The 21,951-nt window shown below is 42.7% G+C and overlaps 1 protein-coding gene across 2 annotated transcripts in view; it reads right to left on the reverse strand.

Annotated features, from left to right (window-relative positions):
• The window catches only part of DBF4B (DBF4 zinc finger B), a 30,814-nt gene extending 13,902 nt beyond the window's left edge, over positions 1-16,912 (reverse strand). For both annotated transcript variants that reach the window (XM_055334462.1, XM_055334455.1), the window contains exons 1-4: positions 16,875-16,912; positions 16,406-16,471; positions 4,474-4,628; positions 68-253 (exon numbers count right to left, since the gene is read on the reverse strand). In XM_055334462.1, the coding sequence (XP_055190437.1) occupies positions 68-253; positions 4,474-4,628; positions 16,406-16,471; positions 16,875-16,896 (429 nt within the window). In that variant the 5' untranslated portion in view covers positions 16,897-16,912. The remainder of the gene's footprint in view (positions 1-67; positions 254-4,473; positions 4,629-16,405; positions 16,472-16,874) is intronic.
• Positions 16,913-21,951: the final 5,039 nt, after the last annotated feature.

Consider the following 21,951-nt stretch of genomic DNA (forward strand, 5'->3'; position numbering starts at 1 on the left):
AAGGGCCCACTGAGGCTTAATTCCTTTGTTCAGAGAACATACCTTTCCTACCCGATGAGGTTCTTACCGAGTCTGCAGGCTTCTGTGAAGGCCTGGTGTGGCCATCCTTTGGATGGACTATGGACGGCGTCTGCCCTCTGACCTCGCTGGGGCTGGGGCAGCCTCTGGGGCTTGTCCCATTGCTCTCTGCCTTTGCCTCCCTACGGCTGGACACGATGTAACTTACTTCTTTGCTCAGAAAACCCTCAATTACCTGAAACCAGATCACAGAGGTGGCTGAAAACCAAAAGGCAGATGTAGAATCATCGACTTTGAGAGGTTAGGGAAGGAAATCTTGGCTGCCAGAAGTTTCAGAATCAATGTCTTTTAATAGACCAAATGCAGTTCTGTACTGAGCCCCCAAGAAGACATCATCCTGAAACATAATAGGGTTCATATATATATATATATATATATATATATAGAGAGAGAGAGAGAGAGAGAGAGAGAGAGATAGATAGATAGATAGATATAGATATATAAAATACAGGTTTTGTCTCCAGAGCTTCTTTTGACCCAGCAGCAGAAGGCCATGGGCTTTGTTATTTGACCGGTCTGAGTCTACACAGAGTAAGAGCACACTGACAGGGCCTGACACAAGAGTAGCTTAGTTAGGCCATGGCTTTCTTTCTTTTTTTTTTTTTTTAATTTTTATTTATTTATGATAGTTACACAGAGAGAGAGAAAGAGAGAGGCAGAGACATAGGCAGAGGGAGAAGCAGGCCCCATGCACTGGGAGCCTGACGTGGGATTCGATCCTGGGTCTCCAAGATCACGCCCTGGGCTAAAGGCAGGCGCTAAACCGCTGCGCCACCCAGGGATCCCAGGCCATGGCTTTCCTGCTAAGACACACCGGGGCATCTGGACACACTACCCAAAGAGGCAAAAATATGAAACAAGAAAGGGTCTGGCTACTACTCAGCTGCACAAGTACCTGCTTGTCCTACCTGTAAGCTCCTCACAGGCATTGAGAGGATCTGACACATCTTTGTATCCCAAGGGCCCAACACAGTGCCTGAGACACAAGGACACTTAACTCCCATTTGCGGGGAGTAGAAAAGATGGACATAAGCAGCAGTAAGGCACTGAATGCTTAATGACCCCCCTCTCCAGGGAAAAAGCCCTGCTTTGTAGTGTGTGCCGGTTTCTGGGGGGTGAATACTCTCACTGTGGTTGATTTCAAGCTACCAAAATGATGTTACTGAATGTGGAACTGGAAAGAGATGCTAATGGTTGGCTCTACCTCCAGCACACCACTAAAAATAAGGCTGGATGATGGCCGTCTCTAAAGGGTGACTGGTTAAGAAACTTGGCACTGAACTTAACCACCCCCCCAAAAAAAAAACTACACAATATCAACAAACATTTAGGTTCCTCAAAAAAGTTAATGTGGTCTACCACAGGACCTGGCAATTCTGCTTCTACGCATGCACCCCAAGGGACTGGAAACAGGAGCTTGAACAGATACTTGTAAAGCCATGTTCACTGCAGCATTATTTATAACAGCCAAAAAGCAGAAAAACCCAAGTGACCAACAGATGAATGGGTAAGCAAAATGTGATGTATATGTACAGTGAAATATTGTTCAGCCATGACATGAAGTTCTGACAGAGGCTACAACATGGATGAGCCTGGAAAAGATCATACTAAGTGAAATAAGCCAGACACAACAGAAAAATATTCATGGTTCCACAGACATGAGGGCTCTAGAATAAGCAAATTTATTGAGATAGAAAGGAGATTTGAGTGACAGGGGTTACAGAAAAGGAAAGTGGGAAGTTCTTGCTCACTGGTTACAGAATGTCTGTTTGGGGATAAAAAGCTGTGGAAGCAGTGAAGGCTGCCCAGCCATATGAATGTAATTGATGCTGATAACTGTACACTTACAAATGATTAAAATGGCACAGTTTATGCTATACACATTTCGTCACAATTAAAAAGGATCCTTAGGTATGGCTTGAGGGGTGCCTGGGTGGCTCTGGTTAAGCGTCTGCCTTTGGCTCAGGTCATGATTCTGGGGTCCTGGGATGGAGCTCCTGAGCTCCTTATCAGGACTCCCTGCTCAGCGGGGAGTCTGCTTCTTCCTTTCCCTCTGCCGCTCCCCTGCTTGCGCCTGCTCTCTCCCTCCGTCTCTCTCTGTGTCAAAAAAAAAAAAAAAAACTTGGGGCAGCCCCCGTGGCGCAGCAGTTTGGCGCCGCCTGCAGCCTGGGGTGTCATCCTGGAGACCTGGGATCGAGTCCCACATGGAGCTCCCTGCATGGAGCCTGCTTCTCCCTCTCCCTCTGTCTCTGCCTCTCTCTCTGTGTCTATGAATAAGTAAATAAAATCTTAAAAAAAAATCTTAAAAAATTTTTAAATAAAGTTATGGCTTAAATGAGCATATCTACCTTCTGTAATATGGCAAAAACAAATGTTAGCAAGTAGGAGCAGGGCAAAGACTTTCCCGTATGAATGGAGTATATGGTTTAATGGCTGCACATCCCTTCCACTCCAGTACACCTACCCCTTTGCAACATGACTTCTGCTCCTCCCATCAAGAGGCAGAGCCCATTTTTCCATTGCCTTGCATCCGACTCCTTTTGAACAATGCAATGTAGTGAAAGATGTTCTAGAGCCTACGCCTTAAGAGGCCTTGTAGCTTCTCTCTTCAACTTCTCTGAAAACTACCATGACACTGCTGTATAAAGAGGTTGGCTCAGCTTACTATACATGCATATGATATTATACATTCCTACAACATATGTGAGAAGCTTCTCAAATGACACATGAGAAGCCATATAGAGGCAACCAGCACCAACTGCCAGATGTGTAAGTGAGGCCAACTTTGGTCCTTCCAGCCAAGCTGACCCTCCACCCAAATGTAGCTGCAGGAGTGAGCCCTGATGACACCAGCAGAGAAACCACTCAGCCGATCCAGAGTCATGAGAAAAAAGACCTTTTTTAAAAAGTTAATTAATTTTTTTTGAGAGAGAAACTTGCATGCAAGCAGGTAGGGGTGGGGGAGAGGGAGAGGGAGATAAAGAATCTTAAGCAGGCTTCACGCCCAGTGTGGAGTATATCACAGGGCTCTATCTCACGACCTGAGCTGAAATCAAAAGCTAGACACTCAGCACAACTGGGTGGCTCAGTTGTTAAGTGTCCAACTTTTTTTTTTTTAAGATTTTATTCATTTATTCATGAAAGACAGAGAGAGAGAGAGAAAGAGAGAGAGAGAGAGGGCGCATGCGAGTGTGAGAGAGGCAGAGACAGGCAGAGGGAGAAGCAAGCTCCATGCAAGGAGCCTGATGCAGGACTCAATCCCAGGACTCCGGGATCATGCCCTGAGCCAAAGGCAGACACTCAACTGCTGAGCCACCCAGGCATCCCTACCCAAAGTTTTTCACCCATTATTTTAAAAATCTAAAATAACAAAATAATCTCAATGTCCATAAGGTAACAATTAAATAAATTAATAATCCACTCAAAGATATTATATTCTCACTATAAATAATGTATATGAGAGACAATGATAGGAAAGTGCTAATGTGTTAGGGATATGGGCAAAAAGTTGATAATCAAAAAAGTATTCATAATCATAGCTACACAGAAAATGAACAACAACAAAAAAGCAATGGGGCACCTGGGTGGCTCAGTGGTTAAACATGTTGACTCTTGATTTTAGCTCAGGTCATGATCTCAGGGCTGTAAGATGGAACCTGCTGTGTGGCTCTGAACTGGGTGTGGAGCCTGCTTAAGATTCTCCCTTGTCCTCTGTCCCTCCCTACTCTAAGTAAAATAAAATAAAATTTTATAAAGGGGGAAAAATACATAAATAGATGAATGCTTACCCAGGTTGGGGGTGTTTAGGAGAAACGGGGAGTGACTGACAATGGGTATGGGCTTGTTTTGGGGTGATGAAAATGTTCTACAATTGACTGTTGTACACTTCATTTTTATTTTTTATTTTTAAAGATTTTATTTATTTATTCATGAGAGACACAGAGAGAGAGAGAGAGAGAGAGAGAGAGCGAGGCAGAGACATAGGCAGAGGAAGAAGCAGGTTCCCCACAAGGAGCCCAAAGCAGGACTTGATCCCGGATCCCGGGATCATGCCCTGAGCTGAAGGCAGACGCCCAACTGCTGAGCCACCCAGGCGTCCCTGAATTACATCTCAATAAAGCTGTGAAACAAAGAGGGAGAAAGAAGAGTCCAGAAGAAAATACATCAAAATGATGGTTTTCACTTGGAACAGTTCTATGTTCTGCAAAATTTCTCAGATACTTTTCTAACTGGGAACAATTTTTAACTTTATTAAAAAAAAAAAAAAGGCTTATACTTAAAATTGCTTTGATCGTACCACTAAAAATACCTGGAAGTCACAGAGAGAATCTCTCTCCAGCTCCTGCCCTACAACTCCCAAAGGCACATATCGCAGGTCAGAAGTAGATTACGTACCCCACCTAGCTGCTGGATGGCCCCCGTCAAAAACTGGAGACTTTTGCCAGCAGGCAGATCCAGATAAAAGGACTTTCCAGAGAAGGGTTGCCTCCCAGCATCTGTTGAGGTCTTCCGGCATTTTTTCAGAGAAGCGGAAACTCCCAGCTGAGTCCCTAGGAAAGAAAAACAAAAGGTGCAAAGTGAGAAGCAGGGGCTAAGGGAGTCCCTGCAAGCCAAGCAATGCTCACCAACAGCCTCCGGGTGGTGTGCCCTGGCTAGGCCCCAGCACAGAAAGATGAATCTGAGACTAGCGTTCTTGCCCTCATGAAGCTTAGTTGTGGAGAACCCAGAACTCTCGTCCATGGACGGCAGGAATGTAAAATGTTGCAGCCACTTGAGAAAACAAGTTTGGCAGTTTCTCAAAATGCTAACCATTAAGTTAACACAGGACTCTGCAATTCCACTCCTAGGCATATGCCCAGGAGAAATGAAAGTGTATGTCCCGATAAAAACTTGTACAAGAACGTTCATGGCAGTGTGACTCATTTAACCCATACGAAATAATTCCCATGTAAATAAAATGGTAAGCAGAACGCAACACATGCAGTCAATGTACTATTACTGGGCAGTAAGAAAGACTGGCCACTGACACAAGCCTGCCACAACCACGATGAGCCTCAAACACATGCAAAATTAGAAAAGCCGGATACAAAGGACCACATACTACATGACTGCATTTATGTGAAATGCCTAGAAAAGGAAAACAGAGTGAGACAGAAATTACATCCATGGTTGCTTAAAGGCTGAGGGTGGGAATAAGGAGTGACATTTTTTAAAAATGGGCATGAGGTTCTTTATGGGGTGATGAAAATATCCTAAAATTATACTGCTATGTGTGTTGCACAACTCTGAATTAACTACAAACCACCAAAAGCAAACACTTATAATAAATGAATTTTATAGGTAAATTTTAAAAAAATATTTTATTTATTGATTCATGAGAGATGAGGCAGAGACGTAGGCAAAGGGAGAAGGAGGTTCCCAGCAGGGAGCCCAATGCAGGGCTCAATCCCAGGACCCTAGCATCATGACCTGAGCTGAAGGAAGACACTGAACCACTGAGCCACCCAGGCACATATTATATTTCAGTAAAGCTAACTCCCTCCAAACCCTCAATGAATATAATCTAGAGAATTGTGCGTTTCATTGCATATAAATTTGACATTAAAAGGAAAACACTATAAACAAATATGGAATTCTAGCATGAAATGCATGCTAAACTATTTAAAAGGAAGGGTACTAATGTCTACAAATAACCTGAAATAAAAAATAAAAGATAGAAATCCATTATGATAAAATAAGTATATTAAAATGTCAATGATAAAATCTAAATGGTGTGTCTATGTTTTGTGCTTACTGTAGAATTGTTCTGACTTTGTTGCAGGGCTGAAAACTTTCATTGTAAAATGTTAAAACTTGAAGAGATAAAAAAGATTCAAGACAACGTGACAAACACTGACTACAAAGAAGTTCTATTATACAGATAATAGGAGTTCCTGAAGACAAAAAAACAAAACAAAAAATCCCCAGGATACTAAAAACTTCCCTGAAATTAAAAAAATGTACTTGAAACTAACAAGTTCAAAGTGTCTGTTATGCTTGAAAAAATGGACCTAGAACAGCCAACACCACGATTTAGTTAATAATACTGTTGGATTTTATTTATTTTTAAAAATATTTTATTTATTTATTTGAGAGAGGGAAAGGGAGAGAGCATGAGCAGGGGGGAGGGGCAGACAGAAAGGGAGAAGCAGAATCCCTGCTGGATGTGATTCCAGGCCCCTGGGATCATGACCTGAGCTGAAGACAGACACTTCACTGACTGAGCCACTCAGGAGCCCCAAACTGCTGGGTTTTATTTTATTTTAATTTAATTTTATTTATTTAAAGATTTTATTTATTTATTTATCCATGAAAGACACACAGAGAGAGAGGCAGAGACATAAGCAGAGGGAGAAGCAGGCTCCATGCAGGAAGCCCGATGTGGGACTCCATCCCGGGTCTCCAGGATCATGCCCTGAGCCAAAGGCAGATGCTCAATCGCTGAGCCACCCAGGCATCCATTATTTATTTATTTTTAAAGATTTTATTTATTTATTCACAAGTGACACAGAGAGAGAGAGGCAGAGACATAGGCAGAGGGAAAAGCAGGCTCCATGCAGGAAGCCCGACGAGAGACTAGATCCCAGGACTCTGGGATCACGTCCTGAGTCAAAGGTAGATGCTCCACCGCTGAGCCACCCAGGTGTCCCTTAAACTGCTGGATTTTATTTATATTTATATTTATATTTATATTTTTATTTATTTATTTATTTATTTATTTATTTATGAATGATAGTCACACAGAGAGAGAGAGAGAGGCAGAGACACAGGCAGAGGGAGAAGCAGGCTCCATGCACCAGGAGCCCGACATGGGATTCGATCCTGGGTCTCCAGGATCGTGCCCTGGGCCAAAGGCAGGCGCCAAACCGCTGCGCCACCCAGGGATCCCCAAACTGCTGGATTTTAAATAAGGGGTTTGGATCAGATTTTTAAAAAGATTTTATTTATTTATTTAGTTAGTTAGTTGTTTATTTATTTATTTATTTATTTGAGAGATAACAGAGAGCATGGGTGTGTGCCTATGCTGGAGGGGGAGAAACCAAGAGGGTGCGAGGGACAAGCAGAGTTTATGCTGAGCATGGGGCCTATATGAGGCTCGATCCCCTGAGATCGTGACCTGAGCTAAAATCAAGAGCCATTTAACCAACTGAGCCACTCGGGGTGTACGCTTCTGCATCTGCATCCCAGAAGCATATTTTGATGAGAGTGGCTGTCTCCAGGAGACATGGGCCTGAGCATGGGAGAAGACAAATACTATAAAAGATGTTTCCTTGGGACACCTGCGTGGCTCAGCAGTTGGGTGTCTGCCTTTGGTTCAAGGCATGATCCCAGTTCTGGGATCGAGTCTCACATCAGGCTCCTTGCAGGCAGCCTGCTTCTCCCTCTGCCTCTCTCTGTGTCTCTCATGAATAAATAAATAAAATCTTAAAAAAATAAAAAAAGATGTTTCCTCTGGTGTAGATTGTCTGTCTGTCTTAAGTAATGGACCAGACAGAGAAAAGAATTTTACAGTATAATAAATCACCTCAAAAGGAGAATACTAGAAATATAAAACAGGAACAGCAAGTAAAGAATCGGAGATAAATGATATGAATAATACAATACCTAAAAAAAAAACCCTTACATAATAAAAAGATAAATAATCCAACAAAAAATGAGCAACGAGGGATGCCTGGTTAGTTCAGTTGGCAGGACAGTATGGCTCTTGATCTCAAGGTCATGAGTTCAAGTCCATGTTGGGTGAGTGCCTACTTAAAAAAGAAATACATTAATTAAAAAAAAAAAGTGGGGGGGGCCACTGGGTGGTGAAGTTATTAGTTATGTGTCCTTCTCTTGATTTTGGCTCAGAGCATGATCTTGGGGTTAAAAGAAGAAGCCCCGCAAAAGACTCTGCTAGGCACGGGGCCTGCTTAAGATTCTCTTTCCCTCCACCTCACTGTGACCCCCACCCCCACGCACATACATTCTTTCTCTCAACAAAAAAAAAAAGGCAATGAAGAGATATAATTTCTTTAAAGATATACAAATAGCCAATAAACATGTAAAAAGATGCACAAGACCAGTAGCCATAAGGAAAATGCAAATCAAAACCACAAAGAGATACTACTTCCACTAGGATGGCTATAATAAAAAAGACAAGTGTTGGCAAGGACGTAGAGAAATCAGAATCCTCATATCTGGCCAGAAGGAATATAAAATGGTGCAGCCACACCGGAAAATAGTCTGCCAGTTCCTCAAAATGTTAAACAAAGGGACACCTAGTTGGCTCAGTGGTTGAGCACTTGCCTTTGGCTCAGGGCATGATCCTGGGGTCCCGGGATCGAGTTCCACATGGGCTCTCTGCATAGAGCCTGCTTCTCCCTCTGCCTATATATATCTCTGCCTCTCTCTGGGTCTTTCATGAATAAATAAACATATAAACTTTTTTTTTTTTTAAAGGTTAAACACAGAGTTACCATATAACCTAGCAATTATACTCCTAGGTATACACTCAAGAAATGAAAACCCATGTCCACATGATAGCTTATAAACAAACATTCAAGCAGTATCATATGCATATGATGGAGTATTATTATTCAACAAAAAAATGACATACTGATCCATGACATGAATGAACTGTGAAAACATGATGCTAAGTGAAAGAAACCAGTCACAGAAGAGTACATATGGCATGGTTCCAATTATAGGTAACATTCAGAACAAGCAAATCTTTTTTTTTTTTTTTTAAAGATTTATTTATTTATTCATTCAGAGAGAGCGAAGAGAGAGGCAGAGACACAGGCAGAGGGAGAAGCAGGCTCCATGCAGGGAGCCCGATGCGGGACTCGATCCTGGATCTCCAGGATCATACCCCGGGCTGCAGGCGGCGCTAAACCGCTGTGCCACCGGGGCTGCCCTAGAACAAGCAAATCTATAGAAAGAAAGTAGATTAGTGGCTATCTAGAGCCCAGGGCTTAGGGGAAAACTAGGAATAACCGTCTCTAGGTATGGGGTTCTTTCTTGGAAGTGATATAAGTTCTAAGATTGATTGTGGTTGTACAACTCTGTGAATATACGAAAAACCATCAAATTTATATGGATGAATTATATGGAATGTGAATTACATCTCAATAAAAAACTACTGTTAAAAATATTTAGACTCTTTGGGGAAAAAAAAATGTTTAGACCTCAGTATTTGTTTAGTCGCATTTGTGACTCCCCATAAGATACTTATTAAATATAAAGGTAAAATAGTAACTTTACAGTGAAGAAAACAGCCAGGCACCACTGTAATCAAATGATCAAAGTTAATGGGACACAGTGATGAGCCCTGTCCTATTCATGTGCCTTCTGACACCATGTAGTACAAAGGGCACAACATCACTTCTGTGTCAAAAATGCACAACCTCGGGGTGCCTGGGTGGCTCAGTGGCTGAGCATCTGTGTTTGGCTCAGGGCATGATTCGTGATTCCGGGGTCCTGGGATCGAGTCTTGTATCGGGCTTCCCGCAGGGAGCCTGCTTCTCCCTCTGCCTGTGTCTCTGCCTCTCTGTGTCTCTCAGGAATAAACAAATAATATATTTTATTATATATTATTATATAATAATATTATATATATAATAATATATATATATAAAAAAGTACAACCTGGGAGTGCCTGGGTGGCTCAGGTGGTTGAACGTCTGACTCTTGGGCTCAGATAAATAAAGAAAAAATTTTTTTGAAGAGTTTATTTATTTATTCATGAGAGACACACAGAAAGAGAGAGAGGCAGAGACACAAGGCAGAGGGAGAAACAGGCTCCATGCAGGGAGCCTGATGTGGGACTTGATCCTGGGGCTCCAGGATCAGGCCCTGGGCTGAAGGTGGCACTAAACTGCTGTGACACCAGGGCTGCCCTGGAATGGATCTTAAACCAGAAAAAGGATACCGGGAAACAACTAGTAGAATTTAAGTAACATTTGTAGGTCAGAGAATATTTTATCAATATTAATTTCCTGAGTTTTATAATTGTACTATGGTTACTTGAGATGTTAATATTTGGGAGAAGCTGGGTAAAAAGTATACAAGAATCCCTTGACTGTTTCTGAAATGTTTGTTTAAGTCTCAAATGATTATTACTACTATTACTATTGTTTAAAATTTTATTTATTTATTTGAGAGAGAGAGCATAGGTGGCAGGCAGAGAAGAGAATCTCAAGTGGGCTCCCTGTTAAGCGTGGAGCCCAACGTAGGGCTCAATCCCATGAGCCTGAGCCCATGACCTGAGTCAAAACCAAGAGTCTAACACTAACCTGCTGAGCTATCCAGATGTCCCAGTCTGAAATTATTTTAAAGTGAAGAATGAAAAAGAAAAAACCCAAATCTTCAATAAGTGAGTTAAATCTTATAACACAGTGTGAGTTGGTGGTTCAGGTGGAGGAACCTAGCTAGGTACCTAGAACCATGTCCCATCCCAGCAGAAGACTCCAACAGTGGTTCTTGACTGGGGTAGATTTTGAGATTTTGCCCCCCTGCCCAGGAAACCTGACAATATCTGGAAACATTTTTGGTGGTCAGAACTGGGAGGAGGAGTGCTTCGAGCCAGTTGGTAGAAGCCAGGAATACAGCTTAACATCTCACGAGACATAGGAGATGAGAATTCCTATAACAGAATTATCTTGTCCTAAATGTCAATAGCGCTGAGTATGAAAGTTGCCCAGATGAGAGAAAATGGAGCACAGGTGAGAGCAGGGATAAAGCCCCAGTGAAAACACAGAAGGTTAAGAGGATATCTACATGCTGCACCGTGAGACCTGTAAACCTCTTCCCCTACGGAGCTCCCAGAATGCTGATGACCATACTTACAACCCCCAGTGTGAGAGTAGTAAGGGGTGTAGGCCTTGCAAGATAGTTAGGTTAGGCGGAATTGTGAGGTCGAGCCCCCCCTAATGGGGCTAATGTTCTTATAAGAGGAAGAGAGACCAGAGCTTTCTCTCTCCAATCATGCGTGCATGGAAGAAGTTGTATGAACACACAGCGAGATGGTAGTCACACGTGAGGCAGGGAAGGAGCCCTTACCAAGAACTGAATCTACTTGCACTGTGATCATGGACTACCAGCCTTCAGTAGTATAAGGAATAAATGTCTTTTGTTTAAGCTGCTCAGTCTACAGTGTTTTTTTTTTTATATATTTATTTATTTATTTATGATAGTCAGAGAGAGAGAGAGAGAGAGAGAGAGAGAGAGAGAGAGAGAGGCAGAGACACAGGAAGAGGGAGAAGCAGGCTCCATGTACCGGGAGCCTGACGTGGGATTCGATCCCGGGTCTCCATGATCGCGCCCTGGGCCAAAGGCAGGCACCAAACCACTGCGCCACCCAGGGATCCCAGTCTACAGTGTTTTGTCATAGCAGCCTGAGCTATAAGACACTTCCGTAAAATGCCAGGTTCCAGCCTGATTACCTACAATCAAGTCTACCACTGACAACCCCCTCCAATTGGCATTTTATTGCCTCACTTTTAAATAAAAATGGATAACCAAAGATTGTCAGATTTTTTTTTAAGATTTTATTTATTTATTCATGAGAGACACACAGAAAGAGAGAGAGTCAGAGACACAGGCAGAGGGAGAAGCAGGCTCCATGCAGGAAGCCTGATGTGGGACTCGATCCCGGAACTCCGGGATCATGCCCTCAACCAAAGGCAGATGCTCAACCGCTGAGTCACCCAGGCGTCCCCAGATTGTCAGATATTTAAAGAAAGCTTCTAAAAAAGAAGAAAAGAAAGCTTTTAACAAGAAATCTGACCACCAAACAAACAGAAAAAAGAACATAAAGGAAACTGACAATACAGTAAAGCTGAAGGAAACCAAAAAAATAATACCATGAATAGCTCAGAGAGGTAAAGGAATGCACTGCCTTCCATAAACAGGTAAGCAACTATAAAAAAAAAAGAAACCTACAGAGAAGAAAAACCTCTTAGAAAAAGAGAGAGCCAGGACATCTGAGTGGCTCAGTGGCTGCGCGTCAGCCTTTGGCTCAGGGTGTGATCCTGGAGTTCCAGGATCAAGTCCCACATCCGGCTTCCTGCGAGGAGCCTGCTTCTCCCTCTGTCTCTCATGAATAAAATAAAATCTTTATGAAAAAAAAAAAAAAAAAGAAAGGAAATGAGAGATCCATTACAGAAATAAATATAATGATTAGGGGTTAAGTTGAAGAAATTTTCCAGAGAAGAGAACAAAAGAAGATGGAAAGTGGGAGAGAAAGACAGTCAAATCAAAGAATCAGTCCATGAGATCCAATATCTGAACAATATAAAGTTCCAGAAATATAAAAGAAAATGGAGGGGATGAATCTTAGAGAAATAATGCTAACAATTTCCAGAACGAAAGAAAATGAGTTTCCAGACTGAAAGTCTCCAAGTGCCAGCTGCATGAATGAAAAAAGTCCCACATCAGGGCACTCTGTCAAAAAATTTTAGGGCATTAAGGAGAAAGAAGATGTTGGCTTCATTTCAGGCCATACTGGAGACCAAGTAATTTAAAAGCCTTCCTAATACAAAATATCTAAAAATACTAGCTAAAATATAAACACAAATCCCATCTAACTGCTAAATTCACAAAACAAATAAATAAGAGGACTTCTCAAATGCCCCAAATGATGAGAAAGCTGAAAACCACAGTGGTAAAAGCTAATGCTGACTGCCCTGAGGGAATTTGTGGGCTTAAAAGAAAAGGGTTTGGGATTGATGAGCCAGATGGGCCCAGGAGATAAGGTCTTGTGCCGGCCTCAAGGAAGGAGTTAGAATTGAGAACTCCTGCATGAATTTAGGAGAAAAGGTAAATCTGAAAATAATCTATCCACCAAAACAGATAAAAGGGGTAAGCCTGGGCTCCACATGACAAAAGTCTTCTCTGAGATTTATAACCATAGGCCTCCCAAGAATTTGGAATTCAAATTCACATTACTTATGTGGTCTAAGAACCCACCACCAAACAGAGAAATTAATGTAAAAAGTAATCCCAGCTCATAACGCCTTTGGCATACATACTTCAAAGAATCAAATGCAAAGCAATTCTAGAGGGTACACAGCTTAGCTCAGGGTTCCCAAAATTTCCTCAGATAAAGCATCATCAAACATTAGCTCACCCTCCAACATTATAAAACACATGAAGGAAACAAGCCACTGTGGATGAGAATCAGCAGAAATAAGAGCAAAATTAGATCCCTAAGAGCTTCAAATAAAATGATCAGATATAGACTACAAAATAATTAAATTATTAAATGCTTTATGTCACTAAAATAAGTATTTAAAACACTGAGAGGGGACACTGGGTGGCTCAGTGGTTTGGCTCAGGTCGTGATCTCGGGGTCCTGGGATCAAGTCCCCCATGGAGAGCCTGCCTTTCCCTCTCTTCTCATGAATAAATTTAAAAAAATTTTAAAAAATAAAAAATAAATAAAAGAATTGGATGCTTAACTGACTGAGCTACCCATTTTTTTAACAGAAAACCCAAGGCAATTTTCTTTTTCTTTTTTAAACATTTTATTTATTCATGAGAGGCACAGAGAGAGAAGAGAGGCAGGGACATAGGTAGAGGGAGAACCAGGCTCCCTGAGGGGAACCTGATGTGGAACTCGATCCCAGGACCCCAGGATCACCACCTGAGCCAATGGCAGATGTTCAACCACTGAACCACCCAGGTGCCCACCCACCAAGGTATTTTTCAAACAAAGAAAACCCCTTCATCCCCAACCACTTCTTACTTAATGACTTCACAGAAGTATACTTTGGGATGAAGGAAGCTAGACCCAGAAGGGGTCTAAAAATTTGCCAAAAATATATATAAATCCAAACAATTGCTGACTGTATAAAACAACAATAGTGACTAATTTGGAAGTAAAAAAGATAGACAATAATCACATTGTTGCTAGATGAGGGCAGCTGTAGTTTACAGACAGACCAGTCTAGACCCTTATCATGTTCAGGAGGAAGGTAGAAATATTTATAGCATCAGACTTTGCCACAGTACACTGGAAGCTGTAAAAAGTGGAATGTAGTTGAATCACTGTACAGTACATTTGAAACTAATATAACACTCACTGGATATTAATTATACTGGAATTAAAAATTAAAACAAGATTTGTACACTTAAAAAAAAAAGGAGTGTAACATGTCTTCAAAATTCTGGGGAAAAACAATTTCTAACCTAGAACTCTTTAAATAGCTGGACTATCATTCAAATGTAAGGTAGAATAAAGAGTCGGGGTGCCTGGGTAGCTCAGTTGGTTAAGCACCTGCCTTTGGCTCAAGTCATGATCTCAGGGTCCTGGGATCAAGCTCCACATCAGGCTCCCTGCTTGGTGAGGAGTCTATTTGTCCTTCTCCCTCTGCCCCTACCCCACTTACTGCCTCATGCTCTCTCTCTCTCTAATACATAAATAAAATCTTAAAAAAAAAGAATAAAAGAATTGTCACACTTGCAGGTCTTGAAAAATATATTTATCATGTATCCTTCCTCAGGAAGCTAAATTAGAAGATGTACTCTATCAAAATGAGGAAGTAAATGAAGAGAGAAGAAAATAGGAATTTGGAATATAGGGGATCCCACACAGGAAAGCAACAAAGGGAAATCCATAGAATGATGAAGGGGAAATTCTAGGAGGAAACCGGTGCAACAAGCTTAGGAATAGCTGGACCAGAATACAAGAGTTAGACAAATGGTTTCAGAAAGTATGTGTACCAGACAAAGAAGAAAACATGGATTCTATGATGAACTTGAAAGTAGTGAGGGAAGATTTATAATTCTGGTAGAATCTGGACATGAGTTAGTGATTATACATAGAAAATGAAGTATATTTCCTAGTTTGCTACATGAGACATCTGTGAATAACCATAATCATGATAGTGCAAATAAATAAATGACCAATAAAAAATGACTACATGTAGGGGAACCAAGGTGGCTCAGTGGATTAAGTATACGACTCTTGATCTCAGCTCAGGTCTTGATTTCAGGGCTGTGAGCTTGGGCCCACATTGGGCTCTGCTTTGGGCATGGAGCCTACTCAAAAAACAACAAAACAAACACTAAAAATACACTGGGAGGAGGAGAGAAGAGGACAGAAACGTGTGTGTGTTTGTGTGCTGCATGTAAGTGGAGACACAGAAAAAAATATTTTCCGTATTAAGAAGTAAACAGCACTCGATGGGATGAGCACTGGGTGTTATACTATATGTTGGCAAATCGAACTTCAATTAAAAAAATAATAGAAAGAAAGAAAGAAAGAAAGAAAGAAAGAAAGAAAGAAAAAAAATTAAAAAAAAAAGAAAGAAAGAAAGAAAGAAAGAAAGAAATCAACAGATATAATTTAAGTTGAAAACAACAGAAGCAGTATGAGTATGCTATTTAGAAATAAGTAGGTAGGGGCAGCCCAGGTGGCTCAGAGGTTTAGCGCCACCTTCAGCCCAGGGCGTGATCTTGGAGACCCTGGATTGAGTCCCAAGTCTGGCTCCCTGCATGGAGCCTGCTTCTCCCTCTGCTTTTCCCTCTACCTATGTCTCCGCCTCTCTCTGTGTGACTCTCATGAATAAATAAATAAAATGTGAGAAAATAAAAAGAATCATCTAAAATGTTCTCATGAGAGAAGCAGGTCACTTACAAAGGAACAAGAATCAGACCAACACCAATTATCAACATCCTCTACTTTCTGCAGGAAGAAAATACTGTAATTTTTCAGCATGTTGAAGGAAAAGAACTTTGACTAAAGAATTTTAACACTACGGTGAAATCAAGATATTCTCAGGTATACAAGCCTCAGAAAGTTTACCACATAAAGCCTCCTTTTGAAAACACTCTCGGAGAAAAGTTCTCCAGCAAAGAAAGAGTACATTATTTAGTAAAGCGTATTATCAGTTCAAAGGCAACAACCAAAGCCTGTATCTGGAATAATCCAGAACTAAAACTAGAAGATACTGAAAGGGGGAGGGGAGAGTATTGAGGGAAGTAAGCACGTGCAGAAATACTTATCTATTTCGGTGGGTGTTTAAGTTTACGGTAAAAATAACCATGAATATGGGCTTAATAAGATACTCTATACTGATTCCCCATCTGCTAATCTCCTTCGTAATTCAGACTGAAAGCTCGTTCGACCTTTAATATGAATTCCTAAACGATTCATGACATCCCTCCATGTACACACACTCAAAATCACTAAGTAATTAGAAAACCTCCATAGGGCTAAACATTTCACGACCTTTTCATCCCAGGAGGCTCTGGTGCAAGAGTAGCAATTTCGACCTCGCATCCCTAGTTCTGACCTGTTACCTACCTAGGTCCGGAGCCCGGAGGCTACTCTCAGCCATAGAACTCTGCAGCTCAGAGAGTCTGCCGTCGCCTGAGAAAGGACAAAACAGCAGCAGAACCACCTTCATCATTAGCCTTCGACCTTCCACCATCCCTTGCCCCTGCCTCCCAATTCCCGCACAATCCCCAGCGCGGCTCCCCGGTACTGCAGGACTCAACTCCATCTCGACCCGTATCCCATCTCACCTCCCGCGCCTGCTTCAAGGGTCCTGTCCCACCGCCTCCTCCAGGACTCTGCGCCCTCAACGCCCATGCCCTCTTCTTGGTCACCCTTTGTACATTCTAATTCCCAGACCTGCCTCCTCAACCCCTGGGAGCCCTTCCCGGCCCCGCTGCCCTCCTCAGCTTCTGCACCTATCCGCTCCCCAATTCCCGGGCACCTTCCCCATCCCTTATCCTCTCCATACTCTCATAACCCCTTCCGCCTTTCTTACCCCATCTTCCCCTTCCCGGCATCCGTACCCTTTCCTTTCTCCCTCCTCAAACCCTCGGCTCCTTCTCGGCCTCCGTACTCCTTCCTCAAGGCCTCCGCGTTCTATTCGCGGGCTCCATGAGCTCTTTCCGAGGTCCAAGCGTCGACGGCAACCCCAGCAGCGCACTATCAGTCTCCAGGCGCCTTCCAACGCGGCTTCAGTTTAAATTTCCTGTCGCTCCGCCCCCTAAGCCGGCGTAACACCTGCGAAGGGCTGCCCTACGGTGGCCCTGCGAGGTCAATGTTAACGCAGCAAATCCTCCCTTCCGTCCGCTTCTTTCTCAGCTCTGCTTTCTCCACCCGTCTCTTCATCTCTGGACTTTTCATTGGCTGGAGATACTCTGCACCTCACGGGAAGCTGGGGACCAGTGGTATACCTGGCCTTAGTGATTCTTCACACTGAGCTGGTTGGAAATTCCTGGGAGTCAGATAATAAATAACAAAACAAGCCTATCACTTACAGAGCGTTGACAATTTACAAAACAAACACATCATTTCATCTTCTTCACATCTTTGTTTCCTTCCCTTTCTCCACTTACTCACCCAACCAAAATATTTCTCAAAAGAGCTGTCTCCATTCTTCACTTCCCATCTTTTCCTCTACTCAGGTAATTAGCGTTGATCCTCACCTCTTCCCTAAAACGTACTTGTCCAGGTCAGCTGTGACTTCCATGTTCCCAAATGCTACGGTCACTTGGCGATACGCATACAATATGATTTCTAGAACATTAAAACAGACCATTCTCTCCTTTAAAAAAAAAAAAAACAATTTTCTTTTTTTTTAAGATTTTATTTTATTTATTCATGAGAGGCACAGAGAGAGGGGCAGAGACACAGGCAGAGGGAGAAGCTGGCTCCATGCAGGGAGCCTGATGTGGGACTAGATCCCAGGTCTCCAGGATCCCGCCCTGGGCTGAAGGCGGCGCTATACCGCTGAGCCACCCGGGCTGCCCTCTCCTTCTTGAGGCAATTTCTTCATTTTGCTTCCATTTCTACCAGTTTTCACCTTCCCTCAATGGCTCCTCAAATCTCCTTTGCTGGATCAAAAGCCATTGTTCCACCTATAAATGTTGCAGCATGCCAGGGCTTTAGCCCTTAGCCCTCTTCTCTTCCATATTAACACTTTCTCCCTAGGAGACCTCATTCAACTCCATGGGTTTGCACTCAGCTTTATGCTAACGCCTGCAGAATTTCTATCTCTAGTTCTGACCTCTCCCTTAATCTCCAGACATATATTCAAGTGGCTACTGAACATTTCTGTTTGGATGTCTAACGGGCACCTCAGGTTTAATATGTTAAAAACAGAACATTTGTTTCACCCACACATCCCTCAAAAAAAAAAAAAAACCTATTCTTCTCCATCTCAGTACGTGTTATACAATCCACCTAGTTGCTCAAGACAAAAACCTAGAGGTTATTTCAGTATTTTCCCTTATCCCCACCCTCACTCCAAAAAAGTTCTGCCAACTTCAAAGTATACCTTGAATCAGACCACTGTTACCATCTTAGTTCAAGCAACCATACCTTCTTGCCCAAAGCACTGTGTTACTTTCTAACACAACTTCTACTCTTTTTTTTATTAAGTAAACTCTACTAAAGGGGAACTTGAACTCATGACCGTCAGCGCAAGAGCGGCATGCTCTACTGACTGAGCCAGCCAGGTGGCCCAACACCACTTTTACTCTTGAGTAGCTTCCTTCATCTCCTCAGAGTAATCCATTCTCCATGCACAACTGGAATGATACTCCTTAAAAACCATGCAGAGATACATCCCTATCTCTATCTCTATCTCTCACATACATTTTGTATCCCTTCCCACAGGGCCCCTCCCTACACTAGATTACACATACCGGCCCTGATAAACTAAAGCTTGGCCATGTGACTTGCTTTGGCTGATGAAAAAAGAAAAAAATCAGTATGCCAGGATGGCTCAGCGGTTGAGTGTCTGCCTTCGGCTCAGGGCATAATCCTGGAGTCTCAGAATTGAGTCCCACATCATGAGTTCCCTGCATGGGAGCCTGCTTCTCCCTCCTCTGCTTATGTCTCTGCCTCTCTGTCTCTCTTGTGAATAAATAAAAATCTTTTAAAAAAAGAAAAAAATTGACATCACTTTCAAGTACAAGTTTAAAGAGACAGGATCATTTACCAAGTTCTTTTCCCCCATCACAATGACTGGCAATGTCCTAGCTAGAGGCTGATCTGTCAGCTTACATACCTTAGTGAAGATAACGTAGAGCAGAACCATGGGCAACCCCAAATGGATCTGTTGCATAAGCAAGAAATAAACTTCTGTTATTTTAAGCTACTGAAATTTGGGTATCATTTGTTACTACCTCATAATCTAGTCCAAGGTTCCCGAAGTGTAGCTCAGCCCTTTCAAAAAGTCCCATGAAGGGCAGCCCCGGTGGCGCAGCAGTTTGGTGCTGCCTGCAGCCTGGGGTGTGATCCTGGAGACCCGGGATTGAGTCCCACGTCGGGCTCCCTGCATGGAGCCTGCTTCTCCCTCTGCCTGTGTCTCTGCCTCTCTCTCTGTGTGTCTCTCATGGATAAATAAATAAAATCTTAAAAAAAAAAATCCCATGAAGTCCAAATTACTTACAATAGTTTACAATAACACAAAGACATTATTTTCTATTTTTTAAAAGATTTTATTTATTTGAGAGAAGAGAGTGAGAGTGCTTGAGCAGGATGGGGGTGGGGCAGAGGGAGAGAGAAAAGCAGGCTCCTCACTGAGCAGGAGGCCTGACACAGGGCACCATCTCAGGACCCTGAAATCATGGTGTGAGCTGAAGGCAGATGCTTAACTAACCACTCAGGTGCCCTTATTTTCCATTTTTTGTTCTCATTCTTTTATGAATGTTTAATGGAGTATGCAGAAGCAAAACTAAGAACACTCTTCTGTTTAATCAGTTATTTAAAAGATTTGGAGAAATGTAAAACAATGCCATTCTTCTAATTATCTTTATTTTGGGAAAAAAAATGTATATTCTTAAAAGATTTATTTATTAACTTGAAAGAGAGCGAGAGAGAGCATGTGAGTGAGGGAGAAGGGCAGAAGGAGAGTGAGACAAGCAGACTCCCCTATGAGCAGGGAGCCTGACTCAGGGCTCTATCCCACGACCCTGACAGATCATGACCTGAGCCAAAACCAAGAGTCAGGTGAGCCACCAGGGGCCCTGGAAAAAAAAAAAAAATATATATATATATATATATATTTTTTAAATTTTTATTTATTTATGATAGTCACAGAGAGAGAGAGAGAGAGGCAGAGACACAGGCAGAGGGAGAAGCAGGCTCCATGCACCGGGAGCCCGATGTGGGATTCGATCTCGAGTCTCCAGGATCGCGCCCTGGGCCAAAGGCAGGCGCCAAACCGCTGCGCCACCCAGGGATCCCTGGAAAATATATTTTTATAAAAAATTCTGGGGATCTCTGGGTGGCTCAGTGGTTTAATTCCGCCTTCAGCTCAGGGCGTGATCCTGGAAACTCAGGATCTAGTCCTATGCCTTGGGCTCCCTGCGTGGAGCCTGCTTCTCCCTCTGCCTGTCTCTCTGCCTCTTTGTTTTTCTCTGTGTCTCTCATGAATAAGTAAATAAAATCTTAAAAAAAACCCAACTATATAAATTTTAAAATACCCATATTTGTGCTGTCCGTCCGGATTGGAAGCAGTTCCCCAAATGTGGGGTGACTCGATCAATCAAATGTGGGGTGACTCGATCAATTGGGTGCAGGGCCAGCATGCCAGCAGTGAAAGGATTCACCTGAGGCAGAACAAAGGAGGTAGGAGGAATGTACTGAATACACTGCAAGGGAGTGGTGGGCAGGGCAGCAAAGAAGAGGCACTCTGCAAGGAGGCAGAGGGAAGTAAGGAGGTATGGGGATGTATGGAATTTCCCTTTCTTAGTAACTGTGCCTGGTTGGAAGTAGTCCATTGGTTAGTTGGGTCCTATGGATAGTTTGAGGCAGGTGGCCTGATGTGCCTGTCCTGTCTTCAGTCAGAGGGCTGGGGTCACTGTGGGCCCTCTACTTTATTCAGGTTTCCACTGTTCAAGCCTGTTGCCTAGAAGCATTCTCTAAAACACTGCGGTAGACAATGTCTGAAGAGGGCCTGCAACACGTACAACTCCTGATACTACTGACCACATCAAATAGGGCTATGTACCATAGAACATTGAGGAAATAACAACACACCACTTCTGAGGCTGGGTTATAAAACATTTCAACGTCTGTATTGCTGTTTCTTGGATCACCTGCTGTGGGGGAAGCCAGCAATCATGACAGGAGGACTCTCAAGTGTGCCTGTGGAGAGGCTTTTGTGGAGACTGAGAGGAATAGACTCCCTGCTCACAACAGCCAGCACCAATTGAACCACTAATGTGATTGAGCCATCTTGCAAGAAGATTGTTCAGCCCTAGCCAAGCTGAACAAGAGATCCCAAGAGATCCCAAGACAGAAAAGCCCAACCAAGCTGCTCCCAAATGCCAGGCCTACAGAAACCCAGAGAAGATCAATGATTGGTGGCAAGTCATTACATTTTGGGGTGAGACAGCAACAGATAACTGATATACACATCAACAAAAAAGCTGTTTGTGATCCCCAATTATGGATAAAATTACCTTCCCCTGCAAAACCACCCAGAGGCTTTCCCTGTTTGCTCCTCGTACCAAACTTTCCTGTGTCTTGAGTGAGCCCAACGTGTTGGTGCCTTAGGGCCTTTATACCAATGGTCTCATTTCCCAGCTCTTCTCTTTCGTTTAGGCAATGAGATCAAATCTCATTTTTTTTCAGATAGGACTTTGGAGACCACCCAACCTAACAGCAGCTCCCCCATTTCTTTCTGGGTGTACTACTTTGGCTTATTTTCTTCACAGTGCTTACCACTAACAGAAAGTATTTTGTTTGCTGGTTTGTTGTCTATATTTCCCCAGGTAGAATGCAAGTCCATAAGAAGAAGGACCTTTTCTGTTTCACTTACTGCTATATCCTGGTGGGTGCTTACTAAATATTTGTTAAGCAAATAAATGACTGAATCTCTCTGA

The sequence above is a fragment of the Nyctereutes procyonoides genome, unplaced genomic scaffold (assembly GCF_905146905.1).
Source record: "Nyctereutes procyonoides isolate TBG_1078 unplaced genomic scaffold, NYPRO_anot_genome, whole genome shotgun sequence".
NCBI classification, from domain to species: Eukaryota; Metazoa; Chordata; class Mammalia; order Carnivora; family Canidae; genus Nyctereutes; species Nyctereutes procyonoides.